General features: G+C 37.1%; 1 protein-coding gene across 4 annotated transcripts in view; it reads right to left on the bottom strand.

The window, feature by feature from the left end:
* Positions 1 to 1,389: 1,389 nt before the first annotated feature.
* Positions 1,390 to 22,774, bottom strand: part of mus101 (mutagen-sensitive 101) — a 66,816-nt gene continuing 45,431 nt past the window's right edge. For 3 of the 4 annotated variants that reach the window (XM_087347388.1, XM_022077469.2, XM_022077468.2), the window contains 8 exons: positions 21,226 to 21,336; positions 18,860 to 18,918; positions 15,426 to 15,571; positions 14,161 to 14,231; positions 13,083 to 13,133; positions 11,363 to 11,563; positions 7,787 to 8,019; positions 1,390 to 2,151 (listed from right to left, as the gene is read on the bottom strand). In XM_087347388.1, coding sequence (XP_087203514.1) covers positions 1,956 to 2,151; positions 7,787 to 8,019; positions 11,363 to 11,563; positions 13,083 to 13,133; positions 14,161 to 14,231; positions 15,426 to 15,571; positions 18,860 to 18,918; positions 21,226 to 21,336 — 1,068 coding nt within the window. In that variant the 3' untranslated portion in view covers positions 1,390 to 1,955. Of the gene's footprint in view, positions 2,152 to 7,786; positions 8,020 to 11,362; positions 11,564 to 13,082; positions 13,134 to 14,160; positions 14,232 to 15,425; positions 15,572 to 18,859; positions 18,919 to 21,225; positions 21,337 to 22,774 lie in introns of those variants that run through there. The other variant, XM_087347390.1, reaches the window with a different exon arrangement.

The following is a 22,774-nucleotide window of genomic DNA, read 5'->3' as shown; positions in this document are numbered from 1 at the left end:
GACTCCAAATGTTCTTCGAACCTTTCTAATTTCCTGGTGTGAGTACGAAATTCTTCCTCCGCGTACAAATTCAAAACATTTTCCTGGGGGGATTGAAGAGACTCTGAAAAAACAGTACGCAGACACTTACTTTGAACACTCATTGCCATACAGGGAACATTTTGTGACATCTGTAGGCCACGTTGAATAGTAATGGTGATGACATTGTCAGAGTGTTTCAGAAGTAATTTTATATAGTTCTCAAGCAACACACAGTAGAAGAGACTAAATATGCACAGCAGCATAGCGGGAAATATGTTACGGGGCACCCGATGTTTGTTTTGGTTCTCTTCATCCTGCTGCAAAGTTTACAGATGACAACACAAAGGGTCCGCTATAGCAAGAACTACCTATTCTTTAAGCTTTTCTTTTCTAAAATGCTAATCCTCTTAGGGATCAAACTATGATCTGATTTATTCATTCCATTGATAATTCCACAGTAAATTAATATCAAGGTCATGTGAAACTTATGAAAGTTTATCAATTTTTTCATCAGGATATTGCTATAGATGAGTTGACTCTTTAGAAAGTTACAACTGCAACTTGCGAGCAATTGACCTAAACAATGAAACAATGCGACTGTACCTACTGGAACAAAAGAAAGGTTCCAAGTTATGCACAATTATTCAACGACTTAATGTTACCATTCACAACTCAGTGATAATATATCAGTCACTGCAAGCAAACACAAAAACTGACCCACTCACGGGGTCCATATTATCAAAGGACTGATTTATCTCCTGAACCGCCTTCTAAATGACTACTTACTGAACATCAGTTTTCAGTGCCACAAGAAGTCAGACCTCGGATGGCGTGTGCTCACAAGGCAGAAAGGAATTACCTGTTGGTCACTTGATTGTGAAGCTGGTGTGTTTGGGAGGTTACTTCAAGAGTTTGAACACAAATCTCCACTTCTAACCTCATTCCAGGTGCCCTATGTCTTTATGTGAAAAATTATACTGAATTTTTTTTTTAATTTATTATATTTAAAATGAAAAGCACGTAAATTTAGAAAAATCACTGCAAAAATTAATCAACTAATCAAATTACAGGAAGTCAATTAAATGAATTATTCATACACCATAAAATATGGTAATATGAAGCAGGAAGACAATACAACAAATGAATGTTTCAGATACTGAAAATGATTTTAACCTCTTGAAGCCTAGTGGTCACTGTATGTCCTACCTGCTTCAACAATCAGTAACTTCACGTGTTTCATACAATTCTCACTGTAAACAGCAATTATTTCCTTAAACAACATTAACCAGTTCATCTTTATGATATGGAAGTACAGGTTGAATTGTTAAGTATTATTTAGGCTTCAAAGGATTAAAAAAGATAACATGATTAAGTATGCAAGAGTTTTATACAATTTCATTTAATAAAAATTGTTGGAAAATATTAAAAGCCATAAATACATAATAATTAACATATACTGTACAGGAATAGGGGATTAAACTAGATGAACTTCAATTCCATAATTTGTGTGCCTTGCAACACATGGCCAGCTGAACCACGTGTAAGCCATGACACAAGACTGATAAAGGTTGGGACATGAAATGGAATAATAAGCAAATATGATAAGTGAAAAGTGTGACTGGTAAGTAAAGTACAGGACAGAACATGCGCTGAGAATGGGTCCACATGTGAAATATGTCTTCTGCTACACAGCATAATAAAAGAAATGAGAAGTGCATATATATATATACACACACACACACAAGAAAACACACTTTTTTGCAACATGTCATTTGTTCCAAGTGATTTGTGACATGTTTGCATGTCAGCAACAATGGAACAAACAGACCTAATAAACATGGGAGCAAAATAAAATTATATCCTTTGTACCTGTAGTTCATGTTCTCTTATTTAATTTTAAAACATAACTGAACAAACCCAAAGGAAACTTGTAACTAATATGCCTGAAGTTGAAGCTTATATTCTGGAACAACACAATTATGAGCCTGTGGAGGTGGATTCTTGACCAGGTAATCGTTAAGATACAGCGGAGGTACACACGGTATCCTCTTCTTCACCAACACGGACAGGTCCACTGGCAGAGATGCTTTACTCAGTTCCACAAAACAATGAGTGGCTTCATCGAGATTGCTGGAATTGAAACAAAGTAATGGAAAGTTACACTCAGCATTATGACATCATTCGCTGACTATGGTATGTACACAATATGAGGCCTGATCTAAAAGTACCAAGAGGGAATACACAAAAGCATGTAAGCAATTATTCCACTGTCCTGCCAAAATAGGAAACTCCTCCAAAGTCAGTTTTTGAAATCCCAAACAGTTTTGCCAAAAAGACGTTTCCTCATCATCGCATTTTAATAAGTTCTACCACTCACTGTATTCTCATCATCGTGATGTGTCAGTCTATACAAAATATAAATGTTGACCTTATGAAACAGAAAACAAATGGCATTATTTTACTTCTGCTGCACATTTGGTGTTCACACTGGTTTGTGTTGAGACTGCATTCTAGTTTCAAGGTCATAACAGTACAGTCATGTTTCATTGCCTGTGATATTTCAAAAATAGTTTTAGTTTCTGCACATTCACACAAGCCAAAAGCCATAGAGAAGTGGCATTTATTCTGCTCCTGTGTCAGTACTCTAAAGCAAACGACCTCAATCACAAATCTTTGTTTAAAATGGCCAAACATGAGCCATAAGACACTCCTACTTCTTCAGTGACCTCACAAATAATCTATCTTTTGTCATTTTGCACCAGGAAATGCTGATGGAATGGTGTCTAGCACACTTGTCTCTTTCAGCAGCCTATTTCTTCCTCTTTAAAAGTAATGAACCACTCAAAGAGTCAATATCACTCCACAGAATGCTATTTATATCAACTGATCTGCCTCAACCTTATTACGCACTGCTGTGTACTTTTAGACATCATTAAACTTGCATATAGAAGGAAGAGCTTTGACTTAAAATGCTGACCACGCACACAAATAACGCAAAGGAACGTGCTGTACGCAAGCCCAGACATGCAGGAATGTATTAGGATACACTCATCATAGCCATGTCCCCATATATTGCGATTTATCTAAGATATTAACACTTTTAGGTCAGACCTCGCATTAAGGTACTGCTTCGACTAAGATCATCAGGCGACTATATATACAGACTTATATGAGTGGTTCCAAACTTTTCTGATTTACAGATGGGTAAAACCATAGTTTTTACTGGTGTTGTCTCTCACACTGTATAGCCTCGTTACTAGCATGTGAAAACACATTAATTTAAAATATAAAAATGAGTATCTTTACATGGTATTAAAATCAAAGATATAATGTTCATGTTGGTCTTCTTCGTTTTAAGGCTGTATGTAGGTTTTTCAAAATTTTGGAGAAAACACTGCCTCCATCTGTGAAAATGGAACTAGAATGTTACTCTGAAATATTGGTATCTACCTATAAGTCCACTTGAGGTTACAACCAATAAGATCAATACAGAGATCTTCATGCCATGAGAATCTTGAATCTCATAAAGAGACATTGTCCCACTCCGTAGCCGCGCGGTCTAAGGCATCATGCTTCGGACCGGCGATACGGAATGTGCGCTATTTCGAGTTTCGGGCTAGAAGAAATTTTCTCATGAGCTTTCGACCAGTGTATGGGACCGGTGCCAACCCAGCATCGTGAGGAAATTGGGGAGCTACAATGAGTAGCGTAATCCGGTTATGAAAACTAGCAATGGCTGGGGGTTCGTCGTGCTGACCACTCGTCACCCTGTATCTGGTTGGATGATCGTTCACCTCTGCTTAGGCATGTGAACATGAGGCCAGCAGTCAAGCTAGTCGGCTTTGGCTCTCTGGAGCTGTTACGCCACGGATTTGATTTAATTTAATTTAATTTTAAAGAGACATTATCACCCACACCCATTATTCACAATTAATCCACTTCTGACTAACATCACCTTCAAGACGTGGTTTTTGCCCTGACCAAACAGTTTAAATATAACTGCCACTTAAATGCAACTGTGGGGCCATTTAACCTTTATTGCATTGGAATATGTGATTTAAACCCCATACTATGGACCTGCCAGCTGTACATTAACTTTGGGGATAATGGTTTAGTGGTATGCTAGTGTGATGCACAACCGGGTGAACTATGTATAAGCCATGATACACTGACATTGATAAACGTTACAGAATTCTTCAACTGTTAGCTTTGGTCTTTGGGATGTAATGCCATGTGGACTTGAAGGTGTTTAAAAATTATGTACGAGGTGCGATCGGAAGGTTTCCAGACTGCGCGTATAAAAACCCGTACACTTATCTCAGGTATTAAATTAATCCATCACCCTCGAAGTAGTTCCCCTGAGAGTGAACACAACGATCCCAGCGCCGCTGCCATGCCTGGAAGCAGCCCTGGAAATCTTTCTTTGTCAGCCTGTCAAGCACCATCTGCGATTCTGCCTGAATCTCTTGCCAAAGACTCGCCAAAACGGCTACGGAAACCTATGAAATGCTAAAGCAAGCATTTGGGGAGTCCGCAATGGGTCGTGCACAAACTTTTGTGTGGCATTCACGTTTTAAAAATGGCCGAACCTCTGTCGATGATGACGGGCGTTCTGGACGACCATCTTCGAGCACAACGCCCGAAAATGTTACGAAGATTCGGCAGGCCATTCACGAAGATCGACGTCGTACCATCAACGACTTGTGCGACATTGTTGGGATAGGCTATGGGACCTGTCAGCTGATTCTAAAGGACGGAAGCGGCCGTCAAAGTGGCGCAACCACAACTGGCTGCTGCATCATTACAACGCGCCAGCGCACACCGCCCTCAAAGTTCGGCAGTTTTTGGCCTCAAACACCATGGCCGTCATCCCGCACCCTCCTTAGCTCCGTGTGACTTCTTCCTCTTCCCAAAGATGAAAATTCAGCTAAAGGGAAGGAGATTTGAGACGATAGAAGAGATTCAGGCAGAATCGCAGATGGTGCTTGACAGGCTGACAAAGAAAGATTTCCAGGGATGCTTCCAGGCTTGGCAGCGGCGCTGGGATCGTTGTGTTCACTCCCAGGGGAACTACTTCGAGGGTGATGGATGAATTTAATACCTGAGATAAGTGTACCGGTTTTTATACGCGCAGTCTGGAAACTTTCCGATCGCACCTCGTACAGGGACAAATTAAATAATTAAGCTGTCAGTCAGATGTATCCATCTGCAACTTCCAGTTTGAGAGGCTGCAGTCAGACTCCAAAACTGTTTCCTATTCCTTACTAATTGGCCAGTTACACCATTGAATGACACAAAAGAAAGACAGGGAAAAATTTAGTAATTTTGAACTCAAACCAACAAATTGCTAAAGGAAACAAAACCTGTAACTAACTGTAAAATATACAGAGTTCATTAACCAGAATTGTTTTGCTCGAAATCAATGATATTCTGTATAGTTTCTGAAACTGTTATGCAGAACCCTGGGGTGCCATGAAGTAGCATCATGGGGTCTGCAAGAAAATACTGTCTAATGTCAGACTGACTCATTTTACAATGCCTTAACATCACGCACTGTTGTTCCATTAGTCATTTAAGCCACACTAAATCAGTTTAAGAAACAAAATTACCAATCGCCAATTACATGCTTTGTCTACATTCCTAACACAACAGTGTATGTCACTCATTATGTGTTATTAGGAAGCATGTAATGGTATTTTCATGACAACTAAAATTTCTGATGAATGACATTTCTCCAAGTTCACATCCAATTTTCACAGAGTTTCGACTGGGAGCAGCATGGTGTCGACTATTTATCAGTCTTAGGGACATCAAATCTAGGCATCAATGTAAATTAAATGTTTCTATTTTCTTGTGGATCACTGGTTCAAAATAGGAAGTTTAAAGAAAAAGGAAACACAAAGCAAGACCAATTACCTGATAACAAGGAAACAGATGAAGTTACAAGAATTTTAGGTCTCAATGACAGATTACAAAAGACAACATAAATATGACAGAAATCTCTGATTGGTGTTACAATGAGCCTGATACATAATGTGTCTTATGTTACAAAAGTTTATGAAACAATTCAATGGTTCCACTGTATTACAACATTTACATATATACATCAATGAAAGTGAAATTGGGAGGTCTAGCACTATCTTGGTGCTGAAGGAATTGAACATCTGCTTATGAGAAAATAAGGGATATAAGGGATAGTAGCTTCATTGTTTTAAAAAAGTGCAACTTAAACAGACATTTAAGCTTTGATTTTTTAAAGTGGCAGTCATTTACTAGCGCTGCTCCAATTCTGGAAACTTTGTTACAAATTCAAGAGCAAAAAATCTATAATTAAGCAACATCTGGTGTCATTTCCTTTCTCACATCTACACTGATGTCATCATCAATTCAGCCATCAACATTTCACTGGGACAGAGTCATGTCCAACAGCTAAGGTAACTTAACATCATTTGTGGATCCAAACATCCACTGGCGCCCCAAATTTACCAATGAATCGATCTATCAAACTTAATCAGTCCATACAATGAACTGCAACCAACAAATCCTCCACTTTGACATAAATGAAAGAATGGCAACCATCAACGTCATTCAAAAGGTGAAACAATACGTTGACCTATTACAAGACTTGTCTTTCTACAGAAAAAAGAAAAACCCTCAATGACATCATCAGCAGTAAAATTTTACCACAAAGGGGCCAAGAAATTAACATCTACTGATCATGCACCACAGCTTATGCATGGTCCAGCTGTCCATCCATCACCATAGCATACCATTTAACCATTAAACCTGCAGCTAATGTCTGGCCAGCAGCCCTGTTACACAAGATTTAAATCCCCTGTAATAAAGGTTGGGGCATTTTGTATAATTAGATGCAAAAACAGTATACATAAGACCACTATTGTGTAGGATTTGACGTGTAGTCTAGTAGAAGTAAACTTCTACCAGACTACACAGTGCAACAACCCAGAAGACAGCCATCTTCAGACCACTATTTTCTTACCTGACGAGCAACTAGTAGTGGTCATCAATTAACACATCCCCTAATGTCTGATTTATTTTGGTAGTATCAAGATCTGTGACTGAGATGAGGTTAGGGACATAACAGTGGTTGGAAGCAGATGTTCTGAATGAGTGAACAGCATGGCCTATGAAAGGGGTGCAAAAATGTAACCCTAATCTACCTTTATTTATACTATGCACAGTTATAAATACTACAGCACATGGAACCAACTCAAACTATCTTTTCCCAGTTACTGACTGAGACAAACCAGCAAGAAAACATCCTGTTTCTGAGGAAGTATTAATTATTGAGTTTTCCTTTCACACTCCCTAACTTGCTAAAGAAAATGTGCTTCCAATTTGAATAACACTTGGTATGTGAGATCACAACACTTACCAGCAAAAAGAATGAAGTTCACAGTAACACTAACCCTGTTGAAACCTGATTAATCTCTGGTTACACTGAGTTATGACTCACATATGACTGTCACCTCTGACTTAGGTCACTCATATATAATTTTATAAAAGCAAATGCAGTATTATCAAGACCTAATCACTAATGTCCCTTCCAAGCAATGACTTCATTAACTGCGAATCAAAGTAAGCTAAAAGATTTTATTTAGCAATGCAGAGAATGCACACATCTAGTCAGGGGAAATGATATGATTGCCTTTAAATTGATTACAGTAGAAATCACTGACTTAATTTGAATAACTATACATTGGTGAGCCTTGGTAAGAACAAATCTAAATTAAATCACGCTTACCTGAAGTCTACCAGACGACCCCCTCCTGCAAGAACAAGTCTCTTGAATGGCTCTTCTCTCTCACGAGAAATGCAAACTGCAGCCCTCATGCCCATGAATGCACCTGTGTTATCTCCAGTAAGAATGCGACGCCACCGATACGCCGAAAGTGCCAGGTCATGTTCGAGAGAATCAAGTTTAAGGTCACGCATTAGTGATGATGCAGATGGATTGCCCCACTCAAATTCATCCTCCTGAAACAAACATTACTGTATCACAGTATGTATGCAACCAAGGTAAGTAATTAGAAAAATATCAAGAGGAAGGAAATATTCTTAGTGTTAAGTGATGACAGTTTGGACAATACCTGTCAAACTTTGTCACTCAGAAAACTTTCTCTTCTGATTGGATTACCCTATGGAAGTGGCACTTTGAAAATTTATCTCTATTGTGTACAGGTCATGCACAAACTCAAGGAGCCTGATAAGGAAAAATTACTTCAGTACTGCACACTTCATTTGAGGGGATATAGACATTTTAGATAAAGTTTTCTATAGTGATGAAGCATAGTTCCACCTACATGGATACATTAATCGCCAAAACAGCACAATATGGAGTGCTGAAAATCTACATATCTTCCATGAAAGACCATTACATTTCTTAAGACCGAAGAGTTATGTGCTATCTCTCGATGGAGGATAATTGGTCCCATTTTCTTCAGTGAAATTATAACAGCTAAATGTTACCAGGAATTGATTATGAATTTAATTTCCCTTTTGGAAGTTGACAAACAAGACACTGGTTCAGCAATATGGGGCTACAGCACATAGAGCAAATTTAACAGTGCAGACATTGAGTGAGTTCTTTGGTGCTCGCATTATTTATCAAATCGTTGATCCTCATATCTATTGCCACAGGATTTATATCTTTGGGGATTTTCAAAACACAAAAACAACCTGCACACATTGGAAGAACTTAACCACAATACTGAGCTGTGCATGGCTGGTAGCCGAAGAATGATTCATTATACTTAGTTGCCATGAAAGCTTCAGATCATACATTGCGTATGTAATGGCCATAAAATGTCATTTATTTTTCAAATCTTTGCATTTATTTATATTCCGTTTTCCTTGATTCACATTTGAGAATGAGGGATGTGCAGTTGGTTTCTCAAATTTCACTTCCTCAGGGCTGTCATCATCAAACACAGATGATGGTTGGCATTTAAAGTTCCAGGTTCATTTTCCACTGCATCAGAATTCATGTTTTGAACTACATTCTGTCAAAACTAACAGGCAACTGATTGTATCTATATTGTTTTCTCCTAACAAAATGGAATTATCTAACCTCATACACACAAACTTTGTGAGGGACTCTGTCATGAAAGAATAAATTAAATATTTAACCACTTTTGCATAAGAATGTAAAAAACAGTGGTCAGAATAACAAGACATTCTGAAAAATTGTTAAATAGTAATAATTTAATTTCAGTCATAACACATTGAAAAATCAGGTGCAATCCTCATTCTTGAATGTGAATAAAGGAAAAGAGGAATATAAACAAATGCAGAGACTTGAAAAATAAAACATTTTACAGCCTCCATAACCATTAAAAAACTGCCTTCCTGGGAAATGAACCCCAGTTGCCCACACCAGAAACATTCATGATATCAAGTGAGGTACACCATTGAATGAATAAATACATCTTGATGGAGCTTATTAAGTAACAGCAAAGGAAATAAAATTGTATATTACAAAGAAACTGCAGTGTCTACACCTAATATTTTGGCCAAGAAGTCAGAGGATGGCCCACTGTCATATTGCAACAAAACCACAGTCGAATGAGAGGTCATCTTGTCAATATAATACTGTCTTTTGCTTTCTGATTTCAACGTAACTTATTGTTTTGAAAAACAGAACATGTATCAAGAATGGTTTGTGTGACTTCTTCATCACCATACATAATAAATAACCTTGTATAATTCAGATCAAACAGGTTTGAAGTTTTGTTAAAACTTAAACATAAAGGAAAAGAATGAGGGAAATATAAACTACAAAATTAATACCAATAATAAAATAAAATACTTTACAGAGATATAATTATCATGTATTTTCCCCACATTTTTATATGTTAGAAGCTAAAAGGGACAAATGCTCCATTACACAAGTATGTGAGTGGCTGAATAAGACTGAACTGTTCCATTACATCATAACATTATTAAAAGCATTATATACTTGGAAGATCAGACACTTTCGTATCTGAAATACTTCTATGGGCACCTTAGATGGTCATTTAACTAGCTAACTCCTTGGTAGCAGAAACCACTGGTCCAACACTGACAACACCAAAGCCCACCACCAAATATGATCCTGAACCAACTCCATCCATTTATGATCCTAACAGCCTACCTCCCAAAGATCCATTTTGATATTATCCTCCCATCTATATCTTGGTCTGACCAATGGTCGTTTTCCAGGATTCCCTACCAAAATTCTGTATAAAACCCTTTCCTCCGTGTCCACAAGCACACAACATGTCCAGCCCATTGGAGCCTCATAGATTTCACTACCTTCACTGATCTAGGTGACCTGTACAATTCACATTCCTTGTTATGCAATATTCTAACCCCACTTATTTCATCCTCCCTAGGTCCAAATATCTTCCTGAACACTGTTCTCAAACACTTGTAATCTATGTTCTTCCTTCAAGGTAAGAGAGCATATTTCACAACCATACAAGACAATAGGCAAAATTTCCCATCCTACTTATAGCGTTTTGGATAGCAGACAAGATGATAACAGTTTTTGAACTGAAAATAAATCCCCAAATGTATTGTACTCTTAATTTCATTGTTTCTATTAGCTACTGTTGTTCCCAGATACTTAAATTTTGAAACATTTTTAAATGATGTGTTACTTATAATTACATTCCACTATTGTTGCTGATGTTGATCTCATATTATGTCTACGTATTTAGTTTTGTTTACATTTACTTCTAGGCCTATTTTCTTGCTAGCCTGTAGGAGAGTTTCTGCATTCTTGGTTATGGTACCACACCATCCCCCAGTAAATTGATATCATCAGCAGAGGCAAGCACCTAGTGCAGATCAATCAATTTGAGCCCTTCCTGATGAAATGTTCTACAGCAAACCACTGTGTAAAAATAGGAATGCTTGTGGACTCCTTGGAGAACATTGAAGAGTAGCAGAGCAGTCTGCGGAATTGCAGCAGATTCAAGGACCAAAACAATAAATTTATCTGTATGTTTGACTGATAACAAAAGTGGTTCATTTCATATACTTAACACAGAGAAATATCCATCAAACCCATAAAATATAAACACAGCTGGAAGAAAATAAGGAAAAACATGGAAAATTTAACAAAGTAGAAATGCTGGAGGCATACTAATGCTGAGGCCACTTACCTGGCAATCTGGTACCAGCACAAACCATAAATAAGCAAATGTATATATAAAAGTGATGTACAAACGAAAATTTTACATGTGTCAATTGTACAAATGAAACAGTGACATAAGAAGCATCCATAGCCAGTATTATACAGAACATACAATATGGACATGAGGAAACAAGTTCATACCTGGACAAACTGTTTTTCCTTCTGGCAGACATCCAAGTACCCCTTGTGTAACACCCATTTTCCTGATGCAATGCTAGCCAAAAGCTTCTCACTTCGACCTGGGCGACTACAAACAAGATGAGTTGCAGAAGGATCAAATGTATGTTTGCCAGTCACCTCACCCCCAAGAGACAGGATGACTGATTCATAATATTCACGGTCCTGCATTGAAACACAGAAAATCTATGAGGAGCATTACACACTTCACATCATGACAGATTACAATAATAATTTTCCACAGCATGCAATTTAGTATCTCTAAAACGTGAGCCAGAACAGGCTATTTAGCCTGTCCCATGAAGATGATAATGATGAACACTGTTAACTATGTTACTTTTAACTAGCTACAAGGAGCAGAGTTTTCCACGGAAGGTGATAACAACACAGCTGGTCAGTAAATTTAACATTTATGAACTCAAAAGGTTTATTAGTGTTTGCAAGAGCCTGCTACTGATCCTATCCAGAGGCAGATCAATCCAGTCTACACCATCACATGTTACTGCCTTATAAGACCAATAGTCAAACATATTCCTTGGTATGCTGAGTGCCGTCTCACTGTCAATTTTTGACTATTTGCTGAATAGCATAAATTATGCAGCTACTCAACATGTAATTTTTGAACATCTTCATCAATGTAATTTTGGTATGACATGTCATTACAAAATATTTGAACTTCATATTATGATTCTGTCCTGCATTCTGATGATAAGACAGAAAATAACATCTGCAGAAGGTATGGGATGGGGCAGCGTTCATTCATAATTTTCATTTACATAGTTCTATAGCGGCCCCCGGGAGGGGATGACACTAAATGCACTATAGCATTCAGCTAGGGATGCCATTCTAGCATACATAGATCAGTGATTGGCTGTGCACCATGCAGTCATCACAGACACATTAAAAAATACTCTAAGATTACAATGCAACGAATATTCAGACAGTATTCTAACAATGGGAGACATGGAAAGGTTCCTGACCACAACATCAAGAAGGAAAGAGAACATTGCATTCTTCATAACCAACACTACAGTTCTCATCTGCTGTGGCCATGTTTGCATTTGGAAGGACACCTGCTGTCACTCAAAAACAATGCTTGGTCATCTGCCGTTCTTTCAGAACACACAAATTTTCACCTAAAATGTTCTAAGGATATTTGCCATTTTTCATGCATACGCGTTACTGGATTTGTTGCTAGGTGGCAGGACAATGCAGTGACACTGGTGTCTCTAGTCTTTATGTTTGCACATATGCTGATTTTCCTGGCAGCAACCCAATCCTATATAAATTACTCATACCTCAATGTATGCTACAAGTGCCACCCATCTCATCTTCCTTGATTTTATCACCCTGATAATATTTGTTGAACAGGACAAGTTTGTATGTAAAACCCTTCATTACGTAATTTTTCTTAATTTAACAGCTCCTTGCTGCCACGTTGCTGAGCATGATTTTAGCACTCAGTGATGTTTCTCAATTTTAATCACTTTTAAAGAGTTCTGTAAATTTTCATTCAGCATTTCACAGATGGGTTGGAAATTTTTGTGATTTTCATTTTTATATGTATCCAACACTTATGAATTCAGGATTTTATATTAATATTACATTCTTATAGAAAACTGTGAACAAAATAATGCATAGCATATTGGTTAATAATAAAACTCTGTTCAAATATTTCACTCACCCCAACATTTGACAACATGAACTTGAGAGGCTGCTGGCTGCTATGTGACTTCTGTAACATCAAACAATGAAGTGATTACACACACCGATTAGGCCCTCAAGTTAATAAGCAAGGATGAATGTGGTTCCAGGAATGGGAAAGGTTAAGAACCCTAGCATTAACATAAATTATGTGAAATGTTAAATTACAATACGCTAACCATGCCAAAAATGTCTTAATTTTACTACAAGACAGGAGATAGTAAACCACTGTAGTTAGGCATGTATAACAGTAGATTGCAACCATAAGCTAATCCTTGTACGTGTGCTGAAAAGTACCTATATGATGTATGATTTGAGGTTTTCACAGCGATGAATCGCCCTGATGACGGAGGCAGTATGACCTCTGAAACGTTGGTAAACATCAACTAGACTACACAGCACAACAACCCAGAAGACAGAAATCTTCAAATAAAACTCCATTTACATTCAGAACATACACTTACATCAGCAATATGCTAAAATACTTATGAAGATGCCATCTATGGTAACATTGCACAGGATATGTAACCTACTACATTATGCCAAGGAAAAGACATGCAAAGTGAGGATGGAAGAAGAGAGTAAGACACTAAAAGAAAGAAAAGATATAGTCAGGACCCCAAATATGGGCAACACGAGGAAAGCAAGCAAATGTGAGGTCAGTTTTATATACGAACAAAAACTGCTTCTTTGAATAACACGTTAGGATGTTAGGATGCAGCTCTGAAAATACCAAAAATCAGTGACCTTCAATCAGAAGCAAAGCTTTTTGATTAAAAAGTAATTACATCAGATTCTACCAAAATACACAGATGAAATCAAGGTAATATTTATTATTCTAATTAAAAATTAACTGTGTTAGTAACACACAAATTACATACTTTCTGCTTTAGTTATATTAAAGCACCATTTATGCAGTATTCTTACATACTGAAATATTTACATTTTTTTCCTACAGCTTGTGCCAAAATGAAAATTTCCTACCAGAACATCTCCAGACAGCTAGAACTATTTGCTGATTAAAATGCCACTGTTTTAAGGTTTAATAATGCCCTTACCCTCTTCAGCTCATTAACATCTATAGGATCATCCCAGCCAACCAATCCTTGGGATTCCTTCCTTAGCTGTTCTGCAATAAAAAGCAACATAAAATAAAATAAAAATGCAGAAATATGTCAGTCTTCCTAATTTCACAAAAAATATGAAGTCAGTTTCTCACTAAATCATGATCTTGTTTAATGCCTGACAAATTACACAACCCGGCCCACCAAATAATAATGATTTCACAAATAAAAAATGACTGACTTATCTTCCCTGCTAGTTTCTTGCTCCCACAACAATTACAAAGTATTAAAATTTATAGCACCAATCATGTCGAGAAAAATTAGTCCAACACGTATATTAGGAACATACAAACCCAAATAACAACACCACTGGTTAAACACTGAGAAGTATGTCACTACTGATAGAGACATATATATTAATACAAGATTCCAACAATTGCCAATTACTTAGAAACATTACTAGAAGGAGTGATAATGTAAGCGACTAGTACACAATCTGCCAACAACAGATTCTATGGAAAGCACTTCAAAGTTGACATCTACTCTCCACAGGCTTTTAATAGAAACGTTCTCAGTTCCTTCTACACTGTTGGTGGTCTCAGATAAAAGTACATGTATAACACATAACACAAACTAGAACAACAATATAAAGAGAAAAGCAATTCCAATACATACAAGTTCAGGTATGAGGCATGTGAGGCCCTGGGCCATCATCTGACCCTTTCACTGCCACCGTTTAAAAGGTGCTCCTAACCATTAGATGTGCGAAAGGATACAATTCATAAATGACTGGAATTTTTTCTATTGAATACATTATTTTTTTAGAGAGGAACATTTTATGCAGTATATACAGATGGCCAATGAATGTGTACCAAATTTCAGGATGTTGTTATATATGTAATTTTGAGTCAAAAATATTTAACGCGTGTCCAATTCTAAAGCAATACATAGTTGTGAGCGTGTAAAATTATAATAATGGAAATTACAAGGAAGAGGACAGAATTCTAAAACACTGTCAATCAATTTGTAAATGTAATATGCAATTCTATAACCTAACAAAAAATAACAGATATAAGCAAAATTGAACATCAGATGGAAAATCTGCAAAACTGTACTCTCCCATACAGAATAAACCATCTTTCACTACATATTCCTCTGTGGATAACAATACAAACATGGCTACAGAATAACAGCAACACAGTGCACATTACTTCAATCATCCATGCCAAGTTCAGAAATACAGCACTGAACTGCCTCACCTATTTCAGGGTCAGCCTGCTTAACATCATCCAAATGATCCTCATGTACATTGGCTTCACTAGGCCAGACACGTTTAATTTTGGGCTCAGAGTCTGTACTTCCAGACCGTCGACTTGACAGAAGCTGATTTAACTGTGCCAGCTGACTGTAACATACAGTAATAACAAATAAATATCTTCTCAGTACACAGAAGAAAGCAAACAAACAAAACAACTGAATGTAATAAAATGTGGTTCATTTCCATGTTGTCTTAATTTAACACAAATCTATATTCATAATGTTATATTTGTTTCATGGTTGTCAATTCACGCTTCAGCATGCACAAACACCTTCCTTTATGGTTCATACCTTAGTCTGCTATCAGGCACTTATCTTCCTTACTTACATTGTTAAAAAGACATGTTGACTAGTCTTCAAGTCTCTACTTATAATAAATTTAATGACAGATGTCAGAAATGTTTTACAGCTTTTGATAAAGTCCTGTAGAACACATATCAATGTCAAAAGTGTGTGTTAATCTTCACTTCCTGTGCACAAAAAATGCAAATTTATAAATCATAACATTATAATGTTAACTTCAGTGTCAATGTCCACACACTTAAAAAGAAAATCTATTATAATCTTATGACAGTGCCTACAGTTCTACGTGCCACTGCTACTGTAGTATATGAGGTTCTCACAGTGGTGAGTATGAAGCGGGCTGTTTTCTGGGTTGTTGTAAGATAGATCAGCAGCTTCACATGTTTAAAATATCACTGCAATTTTTCTCCCATTGATGTCACTTACTACATTCACACAGACTCATTCATTCTCTACTAAAGCATCTTACAATTCCATGTGTCTGGTAATAGTGGTATGAATGAACTAAACAGCACCTAGTAGAACACACAACAGTTTAAATAATATCAGACAGCTTAATTTTCTTCACAAAGGAAACTGTTCTGTGGTAATTTTTAACTTATAAAATTAATGTCACTTTGGTGTGGAATTCCATTTTGTTAATTTTGTTAAAAATAAGAATTACAGTACAGTGGCTCCCAAGCTTCATATACATTTCTATGTTTCATAAAACAGTTAACCAATTTTAAAATTCTAGAAAAAACTACACAAAAATGGGTCTTTTTTCACACATACAAGAGAGAAATCTCCATGGAGCATTTATTACTGTTACCACACACAGTAACACAGTACTCTAATTCTTTTCTAGAGTAATTCCTCATTTTTAGTGTCTTCATTTCAACTGTAACCTAAACTGTACTTCTGAATTACATTTTTATGTTCATCAGGGATTGGGTCTTGGCACAAAGGTTGTAACTGCATTGTCCAGGATTCACAAGGTTTCAATTTATCAACTCAATGGAAGAACTTCATAACAAGTTGTAAGTAGTTTCTTCAGAATATATTGTGAAACCAAGCAATATACTGTGACTTGCTTGCATATTGGTAAGATGCAACTGTTGGTATCCTGATGATTTACAAGATTATCAAACAAGCAACAAATCCTTCTGTTTTGCCTGAAGTAAGATATTTCCACCTCCTCACTCTTGTGTCTGACCTTGAAGGAACAGCTGTGAATATGTGTTTGTAGCTCAGTCAGTATAATAACTGACTATGGACTAGACATCCGGGGTTTGATCCCAGACAGGGGCTTAGCCTCTGCATCCAGCCTGGCTCTGAGGCCCACCCAGCCACATGTCCAATGGGTACTGGGGTCCTTTCAGAGGGGTAAAGCGCGACCAGGTGTGACACTGACTGCTCACTCCTATCTGGTGACAAGGTTAAGAATGAAAGTGTGTGTAGGAGCTATATCTTCTGCCCCCCCCTTCCAAGCACCTACATGGCTTGTAGCAAAACAGCTTTACTTTATTTTATGTGTGTTTGTATCAGTAAGAACTACATTTAGTAATACTGTTGTGAAAAACTAATAAAAGTCACAAGAGCTGCAGGTAGGGTGTACTTTGATCACTGTGCAGCTGACTGTCATTATCACTGACTATGCCTTCCCAGTCACTGTATCTTCCTCATCAATACCATCAATACTTTTAATGTCAGAACACACACAACTCTGAGTCGCCACTCTTTGACACGTGGGATAAGAGCAGCAGTGCATTTCCTTTGTTTGGGGGCTCGGTGGTATGACAATTCTGTCGTCCACAATGTCACTCTACAAGCACAGTGAATAGAACATTATTGTTGACTCCTAAGAAAGTCAAACAAATAAATCTGTTTATAATTTTACAGAATGACACATGATAACATTATAGGTAAGATGAAAGGATACTTATACAAAACTGTGTAAGGAGAAGCATATGCAAGAAGTAGAGTCACTGTATCTGCTACATTGTTTAGAAATGATATCATGCAGCTGAGATGGAAATTACTAGCATGTAGAGATGGTGGTCTGCATATCAGCCAGTAGCACTTGTAACAAAACACTATATGGGTGACAGTTCAGCCACTTGGCATTAAAAGGGTTAAAATTTCAATGGCTAACAGCTATAGTAGGTAAGGTGACAGTAACTAGTTATTCCCTGAAATTATCTGTCACTGGTAATGAGCATGTAGCAGTTATTAGATCCATTCTTCATATGTCACTGGCTAACACCTGCAGTAGATGGCAAATATGCAAGTAAACAGTCAGTCACTAGAGATATTTGAACCACTGGTACCTGCCATATCTGGCAACAATGAATAAAAGGCATTCTCTTCTTCCCTCACTTATATTTTCCACAACCTTATTTCTGTATACCAATACATACGTGTGCATGTGTGTGCCTGTGCACACACACATGTGCGTGAATTGGGATGGTGTCAAAGCAACCTTTGCACAATGACCATTAGTTCATATTTTCTGTATACCATACTTGAATTTTCCAAGAATACTGACAACACTTTTCTGTTTCTTTCTCCTTTGCTAGACTACTACCACATAGGCTACCTATATTATGTATGGATGAGTGAGAAACCTCTATCACATACACATTGTTTTCCTTATTAATAAATTAAAATCATTTACGTTATCACATACTTCCTATTGCTAAAAAAAGACCTCCAAGAACTTTTACGTAAACTACAATACCATTGTTTGTGCAACATTTTAAATTGAAATGACATGTCTTATACACCTAATTCTAACAGCATATGCATTCTGAAAAATTATAACCTTAGAACTAGATACAGACTCACTAAATAATAAATAAACAATTAAATATTATGAAAAAATATAGATGTAAACAAATAAATTATTTAATTCATCATCCCATCCAAAACCAGCATATTTTCTTTTCACTATTATAATAAAAATAAGGTACCCTCAATTTTCACCCCTCCTTTTCCAAGCTTGTAAGGCAGTGAGTAACTTAAACAGTACTGGTAACTACAGTCACAGAACTGCAGTTATTAAAAAATCACCAATTCACTCATCTCTACTTACGTATGAACTCCAGTTGAGTGTGATGGATTTAAAGACTGCGAACTTGATGCTTCTCCATCCTGAAATCACAAGGAACCTCAAACAGGATGAAACAAGACACTGTGATCAAGCCCCAGCCATGCTCTACCCATGGGCAAACAACCCCTGGTATCCACTGAATAGGAGACTGGGTGGCCCCAGACCCGGTCCGGACGTAGAGACTAGAAGAAAAAGTCTTTGCTGCTGACCAGTTTTAACTCCTGCTGCTCCAAAAATGCATATACCAATGCAACATTTGCAGTCCAAACCATGTTCAGCAAGGTAATAATCAAGGGCCTAAAAAACTGCAACTCCTATAGTATTTGAGGCAAGTTCAATGAAATTGAGCATTTCTTCTCTCGCACCATAGGCATGTTCATATCATATATATTCCAACACAATTGCTGTATTTGTTATATCTGTAGTCATCATTTTGCAGTGAGTAGTAACTTGATGGTATGGGCCAGGTATCTCAGTATAGTGACTGACTACAGACTGGACGACCAGGGTTTGATCCCTGACGGGGGCAGAGGACTTTTCCTCTGACCTCTGTAAACAGACCAGCTCTGGGGCCCACCTAACCTCCTATACAATGTGTACCAGGGTCCTTTCCTGGGGGTAAAGCACAGTTGGGGCACAACACTGACCACTCACCCCTATCTAGTGCTGAGGTTAAGAATGAGTAGGAGCTATACCTCCTCTCCCCCAAGCACCTACATGGCATATAGTGGGACAGCTTCTAGTAACTTGATGCTTTGATTTACTGCAATAGTTATTCCTCCATATCTTCAGCTAGTTCATCAGCTCTCTAAGTGACTGTGTAGTCCGACAACAGCTACAGAGTTGCACAAAATAAAGTACATCGAAAATTATTAACGAAAATATTTATGCCAAGTAATCAAATGTACACACAGATTTTTGAGTATGTTGGTACTTTATGTTTTCTAAGTGTCTTCCATTTTGTTCCAAGCATCTCTGAAGTCTTACTGCTGCATTTTCTATGACTGCATCCAATGTGTGTTTAGAAATTGTTGCAATAACATGTTTTATGTTCTCATTCAACTGAAGCACAGTGTAAGGTACTGGATCTCTGTATACACATTCTTTGAGCATTCCTCTAAGAAATAAGTTAGGGTGTTAGGTCCAATGAGTGTGCAGGATATGCAGAATTGGTACCTCTGGAAATAATTTGTTGACCAAAATGCCCTAGAAGCACTGTGATTGTCTCACAAGCTGTATGACTTGTTGCTCAATCTTGTCAGAACCACTGTTCATTCATACGCAAATTTTTTGCACGACAAAATCTTCTCAGTTCACCAATGAACTTCTTAATCACTTCTTAATATTGCACTTGACTGACAGTTACTGTCTGACCATGACTATCTTCAAAAAAATATGGACCGATGATGCCATGACTAGAGACAGCACACCAAACATCTTTCAGTACACTTTATTTTTTGCAACTCTGTATTACACTGAATGAACAACAATTTCCACATAACTTATACAATGGCACATTTCTGTAAAATGGCAAACCACCAAGAAAATGGTAAATCCAAAAAGTATTCCTCTTGGAATGATAACCCACCAAAAAATACTTCTTTTTCTATTTTCAAAATTAACTACAGAGGTGTCCAAAAATTATATAATGGCAATTAATTATAAGGTATTATAAATAGAAACAAACATTCCTGCTGGAAAGAGAGATTCAAATATTTCACTTCTTCCAGACTACACTCAAATTCAGAGAAAGAGGTAAAATCTGAATCAGTGACTACAAAATAGAGTACTGTCTGGAAGAACAAAGAAATCACAAGAATACAACTGTAACTCAAACAGTCTTACGCTACTGGCATTCTGTGTTACGAAACAAAACTCAAAATGCTGGAAGATCCAGTGACTGGGATTAATTCATTCAAGTGAACCCCACAGAGTAGATGCCCCCTTCATTACATCTGAAGACGAGGACAGATCTAGTTCTCACGAGGCCCAAAAATCCAACAATCCAGGTGTATTACATCATCATCAGAACCATTCAGAATAAAAATGTATAAGTTATATACATTTTTCAGTCATTTGAGAAATAAATAGTTTATTTATATTACCGATATGCAGTAACAACATTCACATGTCATGGTAAGATGGTAAGACATTAACACCATAAACTTTAAAATCTGTATCAATGAATATTTGGGATTGTAAATTAACCTGTTTAAAATTTCTTATAAAATATAAGCCTGAAAACGTTTTTGATAAATCCAGTTAAGACATTAAGCATGCACCTCTTGAATCATTAGAACAAAATGCATGATTGTAACAATATAACATTGGACAAAATTGAAACTCACCATTCTGTAGACAAGTGGAGATCCTGAACATGAAGTCTGCTTTCCATTGGAGGACACAGGAACAACTTGATTCGCTGTGGAATCTATCCCATTCTGAGAATGTGTAGCAACCTATGCAAACCACAATACTGCATTTTATCTGCACAATTGAAAATATAATTTTCACTATAAAAATATTCTTACTGCATTCCTCATTGGTCTTTACTGTAAATATGAAGCTAATTAACAGTGTGTCATCATAAAACAACACTACTGAACCTCACAAGTCATATTCCTCACACAAATAAAAGTTATGCTGAGAGAGACAGTGCACGTTGTTTGGGGTGAAAACACAGGCTCCGTAACATCATGCGGCAAAGTGTCAAATACAATCATCCAAAATGAAGACTGGCTAATTCTTAGGTGGACTAAAAATGCCCATTGAAGTACAAAGGTAACAGTGAGTCAAATAAGATAGAATGACAGACATGGCCACTGTTCTCTCTGGTAAGGATCTGGAAGATGTCCATAACATATTTCAGAGTATTATCCCATCATTTATGTGATGCAGACTAAGCCACCAACATGACTCGAAACTGAAACTGGTGCAATTTCAGTCATCCAGCTTGGTCCAAATTATGAGTTGGAAAATACCTCTGTCTACGAGCATTTGTCAGTTTAGCAATAGTACAAGAAAATCTGTAATTTCTGAAAAGACATTACAAAATAAAGTAAAACAGATACAGAGTGTATATAAATTATCTTTACAACTTTACTCATGAATAAAACCTATATGAAAAGACAGACACGTTGTTTGAGTGTCATATGCAAGAGAAACTCTCAAAGTTTGTTCTGCAAATTACATGCATTCAACATGGGCACAATTTGTCACACATACACTGTCCAAACAATATTCAAGCTCAATCCATGTATGCTGCAGCACATCAACATCAATTGTTGTTACAGCAGCTGCAATTTTGTCCTTCAAATCGTTGATGTCAGCCATCAGAGTTGGATACACAATCTTTTACGTATCCCCACAGGAAAACATCACAGGGTGTGATATCTGGTGATCTGGCCGATTAAGAGATTAAGAGGTGGGACTTGCACAGCCAATCCAATAATTTGGAAAATGCTGATTAAGATATGCACACACAATCAAGATCTAATGTGGTGGTGCACTGTCTTGCTAGAAAAATATAGCAGGCTGCAGTTCTTGTAACTGTGGATAGACAAAGTTTTCCAGCATATTCAGGTATTTGCTGGATGTCACAGACACTTCAGAAAAGAAAGAGAATCCAATCAAATGACTGTGCAACAGGCCACACCATATATTAACTTTTTGGCTGTCTCTAATGTGTTCAAATGAAGCATGAGAATGTTATAATCCCCAAATGCATATGTACAGTTTGTTTACCTTCCTTGAAACGTGAAATATAGCCTACTCAAAGAGCATGAATTTCCTCAGGAATTTGTTGCCTTCATCCAGTTTCTCAAACATGGTCATTGAAAATTCCTTATGAGTGTAATTACTGGCATAATTACTTGCAACTTGTAAACATACACACAC

Source organism: Zootermopsis nevadensis, unplaced genomic scaffold (genome assembly GCF_977971745.1).
Source record: "Zootermopsis nevadensis isolate Lab colony 2312 unplaced genomic scaffold, Znev_1.0 Znev_ptg000011l, whole genome shotgun sequence".
NCBI classification, from domain to species: Eukaryota; Metazoa; Arthropoda; class Insecta; order Blattodea; family Termopsidae; genus Zootermopsis; species Zootermopsis nevadensis.
This window is presented reverse-complemented; position numbering and strand designations above follow the sequence as displayed.